This window comes from Myotis davidii, unplaced genomic scaffold (genome assembly GCF_000327345.1).
Source record: "Myotis davidii unplaced genomic scaffold, ASM32734v1 scaffold72, whole genome shotgun sequence".
Taxonomy (NCBI): Eukaryota; Metazoa; Chordata; class Mammalia; order Chiroptera; family Vespertilionidae; genus Myotis; species Myotis davidii.
This window is the reverse complement of record NW_006284618.1, coordinates 1,587,680-1,596,156: the sequence shown is the minus strand read 5'-3', so window position 1 is coordinate 1,596,156 and position 8,477 is coordinate 1,587,680. Positions and strand designations below refer to the sequence as shown.

At 40.7% G+C, this 8,477-nt stretch overlaps 1 protein-coding gene across 1 annotated transcript in view; it reads right to left on the bottom strand.

Annotated features, from left to right (window-relative positions):
* Positions 1–8,477, bottom strand: part of FAM45A (family with sequence similarity 45 member A) — a 19,321-nt gene that overhangs the window by 10,512 nt on the left and 332 nt on the right. The window contains exons 2-4 of the mRNA XM_015572469.1: positions 6,365–6,561; positions 4,006–4,085; positions 577–725 (exon numbers count right to left, since the gene is read on the bottom strand). Of these exons, the coding sequence (XP_015427955.1) occupies positions 577–725; positions 4,006–4,085; positions 6,365–6,561 (426 nt within the window). The remainder of the gene's footprint in view (positions 1–576; positions 726–4,005; positions 4,086–6,364; positions 6,562–8,477) is intronic.

Below are 8,477 nucleotides of genomic sequence, written 5' to 3'. Positions count from 1 at the left end.
CTGGGGATGTGCCCGCAACCCAGGTACATGCCCTTGACTGGAATCGAACCTGGGACCTTTCAGTCCGCAGGCCGATGCTCTATCCACTGAGCCAAACCGGTTAGGGCAGAAGCGTTCCATATATTTTTTAAAAAGTCAGAATCTTGGCCTGGCCAGTGTGGCTCTCGGTTGAGTGTTGTCCCATGTACGGAAGGGTCACAGGCTTGATCCCCAGTAGGGGGCATGCAGGAGGCAGGCGACTGATGTTTTGCTCCCACATAGATGTTTCTCTCTCTCTTCCTTCCTCTCTCTCTAAAAATAAAACATATATATACATTAAAAAACAAATTCAAGCAAAACAATAAAAGTCAGAATCTTTTGGAAAGGAACACCACAAAAGTCTGCTTTCCTGTGACAGAATTCTAATCAAATTAGGAAATGGAGAAGCTGACGTCCTGTCCTGCAGAGAACATAGATGTTCTGTAGACAATCTATGTGGAAAGATGGAGAAACAGCTACTGAGCGACTGTCCTTGGCTTGGGGTTTTGTTGTCGTCGGGAAGAAATAACCTGGGATGGGTTTCTGTTTTCTTCTTACCTTTGATGGAGCCTGCGAGGTATGCCTTTCGGACATCGAAGTCCTTGCTAAGGAAAGAGCCGTTTTCTTCACTCTGGCATAGCCCTTTGGTGAGAACAGCAATATAACTCTCCATCATTTTAACTGGGCTCCCGTGTTTCAGGTACATTCTGGAAGCGAGGACAAAGAGCCATCACGCTTTCATTTCACACGAACCACATGGAGCAATGCACCAAGACTAGGCGTGGGCACTTTCTGAAGAGTTGAAGCCTACTTGCTTATACACTCTGAATGCCGAATCTTTTCCTGGCAAGTGATCATTCTGAAATTTAATTTGAAGATGTGTTTATAAAAAAGCACCACCTGAGAGACCTTGGACAGTCTCTGCAGCTGCTCCCTCTTTCTGTGTGGGGAAGCCTGCTACAGTCCACTAGGGCAGGAGAATGAACCATGGCCGCCCGAGGCCTCATTCTTCTCAGGAACATTGTACACTTATCTCTTTCTCTGTCTTACATTCATTCACAGCTGGTGTTCTTAGCTATAACAACTGTTTTATTGCTTGAATTTCCTTTGACAAGAAAGGAGGTTTATGCAGTGATCACAGAGAAAGCAGTAATTAGTTGTGAAACCTGTATTTAATATCAGAGTCCCAGAGATAACTATATTTAGATCATTAAGAAAGCAAACTCCTTTAAGTTTTTGGTGATAAATGCACACTAGATACATTCATCAAGTTAAATCTTCCAGAAAATGCTGACAGGAAACTGGCTCCGTTTATAGCTCGCATGTGAAATCAATCCCTCCCCCGGAAATCTCTTCCGAGGAGTAACGAAATCTAAATTTTGCTTGGAAAGCAGGGCTGGGTCTACTTGGGCCTTTTAGCAGCTGGGATAGAAAATTGGGAGGAAAATAAAACCAATGTTTAAGTTAGATCTCTTAGAAATGATACTTATTGTAGATTACGTTTCATTAAGATAATGAAAAAAGTTTTAACTGTTTACCAAATTTTGTCAGTCACCAGTGCTTTTCTATTTTTTTCAATGTACAAAATGAGAAAAAAAGGTACAGAACAATGACAATGGCAAGCTATCATATATCTAAAATATAGTCAAGCCATGAACTCAGCCACATGCTTACATACGGAGACAAGTCCCCAGTTGGACAGAAACAAAACAGGCCAGGAGCTGCCTCGGGGGTGGGGGTCGGGAGGTAGCACTGGAGGCTGGGAACGGAGAAGGGACTTAGTTTTCACCGCATACCCTCCTGCACAGTTGGCTTTTTAACTCTGTGCTTATATCACCACCCAAAACACACAAAAACCAAAACCATACCATTACAATTATAAAACAGAAACAAGAGACAGTCAGGAAAAGAGAAACATAAGAAAGGTAGGATAAGATGACTTCCCACATGACAACCCTGGGCCATGAGACTAAACAGAGGGCGGAATCCCCCCAAAACCATTTCATAGGAAAAACACAGCACAGCCCAGGGGACCGTATTCCGATGGGCGCCACAAGCTGCCAGACTTGGCTTAGACAACGGACTGTAAGTAGGCCTGGTTCTCTACCGGAGCCATTAGCTGGAGGGACCAGAAGAGGAAGAGGTTCATGCCAACTGACCTGGACCCCATAGAGGGAATGAACCCCGAACCCCCATGTGGGCCTCTACTGCCACCTCAGCAGCATGCTGTGGAAGGAATGCCTGCCTGCTTCTCTCACCAGGCACGGGAGCATGTCCATGGTAACTTCACCATTATAAAAACATGCCTCATCACTATGGTACACATCTAAACTAATATACTGCATGTCACCAGTAACTGAAAAATTAAAAAATGTATTTTAAAAGTGTTTGTCTCTGTGCATGTGAATGCAGACACATGCATTCATGGGGAGAGAGTGTGTGTGCATGCATGCACCTGAGTACACTGGTGTGTACACATGTAAGGTAAGCAGGAGAGTAAACATGCCTCAGCACTATGGTACACATCTAAACTAATATACTGCATGTCACCAGTAACTGAAAAATTAAAAAATGTATTTTAAAAGTGTTTGTCTCTGTGCATGTGAATGCAGACACATGCATTCATCGGGACACAGTGTGTGTGCATGCATGCACCTGAGTACACTGGTGTGCACACATGTAAGGTAAGCAGGAGAGTCCACTAAGAGGCAGGAGCAGAGGAGGGGGCTGGCAATAGCTCTGAGTCCTCATTTCCTTGCACAGGAGCAGGAGAGAACCCAGAATGCGACAATGCCATGGCACCACCGAAGCTGAGAAACCCCCTGGGCTTCCAGGAATTCAGTGAAGTAACCTAACCCTGACTCAATCAAATGGAATGGGAGTCTAATGTTTGTACAAAAACACCTTTACAATGTTTATAGTTCACAGCTGCTGGACAGTGTCTCTCCTAACAACAATAATTTCTTTTTGTACCATATTAGCAGACAACTGTTGATATTCCACAGTGAGCCATACACCTGGAATTTATCTTAGTCTTTCTCAGCATAGCTGGCTGCAAAAACAGTAAAACTTCATTTTGTCAAAATACAACCTAACTGAAACCCTTAGGTTATGAGAAGGTATTCTTACGCTATGTTGTGTGTGTGCACATAAAAATGGCAAAAAGGAAACCATTTATCAGGCTTATAGTGGGAGAAACAAAACTCCCCTCATTCACCCCAAACACAAACTATTCCCTGGGTGTGAGCTTGAGGGCTGAGTAATACAGAACATTGAGACTTCTAAGTCTATCTAGTGTCAACAATATTTTAAAAACACTAAGCTAAAACCCTGTAAAAGTTTTCATTACAGAAAAAAGCCAATATTCCTCACACACAAGAAAGATTTAAAAGTCTGCTAGATATACTTACCAAGGCAAGAAAGTAAATTGATGCATTTTAGATAAATTTTTTCAACAACTAGGATGAAACTAAAGAAGTCTACTTGAATCACAATTAACCAATTAATCAGTTTTTCAGCTCATTATTCCAGCTGAGAAATGTTTTCCTGTGCTTTAGCATAATTCAAAATGCTAACTTTTGAATTATTAACTTTCCCCAAAATGATTCCCACACAGACCTTGCCACATACAAAGCAGCCTGCCACTTCATAAAGTACTTAATTTATCTGTCCTGTTTAGAACAATTCTAGATTGGAAATGAGTAGAAGTAACAGACCAAAAATGGCAAGTGACTCAAAACACCCAGGCACCACAACAGTTGTGCAAACTACTTTTTCTTCTCCCCACGACCATTTTCCCAAATAAGAGGAGCAGTGCCATTGAAGCCAAAGAGCAAGTTCCTCTTTATGAAACAGTCTTCGAAGGGCCAGGAAAGATTCAGTTGGGGAGACAAAGGGGAAATGGACTTCCTCGGTGTAGAAATCTGCTCTGCGATACTAAGATCTTCATTTTTGTATATTAGTATTTAACACAGTTTTCATACAGACCTACACAATATCCTAGTGAAGGCGGCATATTTCTCTGGGTTAAAATCTTTGGCGGTCAGAACAATAGAAAAATGAGTCACCTGTCCAAAAGAAACAAAAAAAGTACACTTTTTAAAGACACTTTAATAGAATTAATTCTTATCACTACATTTTAACAAACCTCTTGTACAAGATATACCAGCATAAAAAGGAAAAGACCAAAATGTGACCAAGTCCTCACTGCTTCTTTATACTCTTATATGTATATCCACACATATAAAAAGTTACACAGAATATATATTGCATTTCCTACATGAGATTGCAATACTTTGCCAGTGTTTTTTGAAAACAAAAATATTTCAAATATCAAAAATGTGAATTTTTATTTTAAACCCCCTAACATCATCAAAACAGAACTAGGAATACTATAACAGACCTACCAATTTAGCAACTATTTTTCATTAATGAAATAGAAGGATGGGAAACAACAAAAATATATCGCAGTAAAATGCTTACAGTAAAAATTATACTATTCCAGAAATAGTTAATTCCCAAAAGTTGCTATATAATCTAAAGGGCACTGTTATAATATGCTTCATTTATTTATATACCTCTATTATTATAAATATAAATTTTTGATAATCATTATGCCTATTATTCTCATTAGTGGGACAAAATTTAGAACTTTACAAAAGCAAAGCATTTAAGAAATACATTTTAAAAATCATATTTTGAAGGGTAAAATTTCAAAATCTTGCTATATTTCAAATCTGAAAAATAAATTTGAAATCGCTGTTGTTATAATTTGACAGTCTGCAGGGTAAAACTTAGTAAGTCTACCTGAGAATACATCAAGACTTTACAGCAAGAACTTAATAAACATAAACCAAAGATTTTATAACATGTGGAAAACTATTTTTTTGCAAATTTACATTTTCTAATTATGAATTTCTATTTTGTCTTAAACCTCTACCAGTTTCAAAATTGTTGCCTTCCTGTTATTTTAAATGTAATTCCTTAAATTTAAACTGGTATCTTGGACATGCTCCATACATCTGGTTATTGGCTGTAAAATTATCCCTGAAAAGATAAGTCTCCACTCAGGAACATGCCAGGAGCTCAGCCACTTCTCCCCAATATTATTTTCTTTGAAAAAACCTGCTGCTTGTTTGGACGCTCACAGGGACCACATAGTGGTTTTCTTTTTTTTTCTTTTTTTAATATATTTTATTGATTTTTTGCAGAGAGAAAGGGAGAGAGATAGAGAGTTAGAAACATCGATGAGAGAGAAACATCGATCAGCTGCCTCCTGCACATCCCCCGCCGAAGATGTGCGCGCAACCCAGGTACATGCCCTTGACCGGAATCGAACCTGGGACCTTTCAGTCCGCAGGCCGACGCTCTATCCACTGAGCCAAACCGGTTTCGGCCACATAGTGGTTTTCAACATGTCACACTGATCCTGTCCATGTCGAATGACACAACAAAAAACCTACTGAATACTTGAGTTTCCTTAATTATCCTTTCTATTTTTAATATAGCCTTAACCAGCCACAAACAAATAAAAATTTCTTTATGGCAAGGATAATTATATCCTCTAAAATAGTTTTTAATGATGGAAAAAAACACTTCTAATCAGGCATTACTTTGAAAGTATTCTACATCAGTGGTTCTCAACCTTCTGGCCCTTTAAATAGTTCTTTATGTTGTGACCCAACCATAAAATTATTTTCGTTTCTACTTCATAACTGTAATGTTGTTACTGTTATGAATTGTAATGTAAATATCTGATATGCAGGATGGTCTTAGGCGATCCCTGTGAAAGGGTCGTTCGACCACCAAAGGGGTCGCGACCCATAGGTTGAGAACCGCTGTTCTACATATTTCTATTCCATCAGAGTATAACCCGAACAAGGCTTCACCACACCAACCACAGGGTCAGTCACATAATACACACCAACAAATATTTATAGGATGAATGAGAGTGAAACATGAAAGAGAACATTCCCAAAGAAAATCATATGTAGCCCTAGCGGCTCAGTGGATAGAGCGTCAGCCTGCAGACTGAAGGGTCCCAGGTTTGATTCGGCCAATGGCACATGCCCAGGATGCGGGCTAGATCCCCTAGAGGGGGCGTGCAGGAGGCAGCCAATCAATGATTCCCTCTCATCACTGATGTTTCTCTCTCTCTCTCTCTCTCCCCCTCTCCCTTCTTCTCTGAAATCAACAAAAATACATTACAAAAAAAAGAAAATCATATTTAATGTTTTGCAAAAGCATACTGTGAATGATAAAACCCACAGCTAAAAACAGTTACTGGAATAATCTTACATCACTTTAAATATTTTTGTTTTTTGTTTTTACCTTTACGCAGTCATACCTTTTTCAAAACTGAAGAATCTGGAACTTCAACTGTTGTGATATAAAACCATGTTCTTCTGTACTGACCGAAGACGAAGGGACGGAGGAGCCTGTTTTCATCCGTGAGGCAGCATTTCCTCAGCAGCAGATTCCTTAACGTAGCTGTCGTGGAAGGATAACACCACACCCACAGAACTTCTCCATTTGTGTCCTTTTCTATGGTGGAAAGATGGTCACTGTGAGAATGTCAAACAGCAGCAAGGAAGTGAATTGATTGGTTACTCAGAAGCACTTAGTGGAATCACTTTTAACATCCTATTTTACAAAGCACCCCGGAACTGGTGAGACCCCTAATTCCCACCTACCTCTACTGCTCAAATTACCTAGCTCTCCTGACTTTGAATTTTCAGCTACTCGAGTAAATCATCTTACATACTGATTGCGCAAGTTCTATATTTAAAACTTTAATTTCATCAGCAAAGTAAACACCTCAATAACAAATGAGTAGCAATCTATTATGAATAATAACTCCAAGCAAAAATAGTCTAAATTTTCAAAAGTTACTGCACATATAGCACTAAGAATCTAGATTTTGATCTACAGACTTAAAAAATACTTATTATGGAAAATATCAAGTATATAAAAAAGCAGAGAGAATAATAAAATTCCCCCATCTCCATCACTCATCACTCGGCGTCAACAATTACCAACATCTGGCCCTCCTTGTCTCATAAGGGGGAGGAGCTTTTCCCCTTCCATTATTTTGAAGCAAGCCCCTTTATTCTTCAAGTCAACACGAAAAATAAAAAGCCTGCTGAATTGAAAATGATTAAGCCATCTTTTCCTTCACTGTTAGCAAATAAAGTCACAGTTTAACTCAGCCTTAATTCAGAAGGACTTCGGGCAGGACTAAGATGACGAAGTTACTTAGGTTTTGCTTTGAAACAGTTTTAAAACTACATTTAAGAAATGTTCAGATGGGCATGCGATGCATCGGGATGATCGCTTAGTCAGTTACATAATGTCTAATCACTGGGGTGTACACTTAAACTAATATAATATTGTATGTTGAACTGCAACTAATTAAAAAATAAAAAATGATTTAATTTTTTTAAAAAGGCATGAATACAGGAAGCCATTTCCAGATAAATGCACTTCTTTGAGGCACTGAAAAGTAATCAGCACATTTCGCCCGTTTTTCTCAGCCCAAGCAACGTTCTTGTATACACCAGGGAAACAGCGTCTAGGGCAGTGGTTCTCAACCTTCTTAATGCCGCGACCCTTTAATACAGTTCCTCATGTTGTGGTGACCCCCAACCATAAAATTATTTTCGTTGCTACTTCGTAACTGTCATGTTGCTACTGTTATGAATCGTCATGTAAATATCTGATACGGAGGATGTATTTTCATTGTTACAAATTCGACATAATTAAAGCATAGTGATTAATCACAAAAACAATATGTAATGATATATGTGTTTTCCGATGGTCTTAGGCGACCCCTGTGAAAGGGTCCTTCGACCCCCCCCCCAAGGGGTCGCGACCCACAGGTTGAGAACCGCTCGAGGGGTTTGTAAAAATCTCAATAGAATACTTTTTCAAAGGACATGGCACGTAGGGAACCGACCGACGTTCATTCCCGCAACCCCGTGCTCGCCATCGCCCATCAAATGAATGGTTCCTTGAAACGCCCAGCCCTGGCACACGGCACGCCCCCCCTCACCTCCCCCCGCGCCCGGCACACATCCCGGGCTGCTCGAAGATCCCAACGTACTTCCTCATCCATTAATTCCCCAACACCCACGGGTCCCACCCAAGTGAGTAAGTCGACACCCTTGCTGCGTGCACCAGCTGTGTCTCAGATGATGCCGGGGTCCCCCACGGGCTCAAGTTGGGGCTCTGGGACAAGACTGCAAGTGTCCTAACCCCGGTTCCGCCACTTTCTAACGTGCATCGGTGGACACCTGGCCTCGAGCTACTGCCCCGGAAAGTGTGCATCAAACGTTACCCACAGCCCCCGGGAGCCGAAGTGAGTTAAACCGAGATAATCCAGGCATTCAACGCTGCACCCGGAGCTGGTAGTCGGCCACCGCGTCTCCAATCGCTGGATCACATGATCAGGCCAGCCCGGC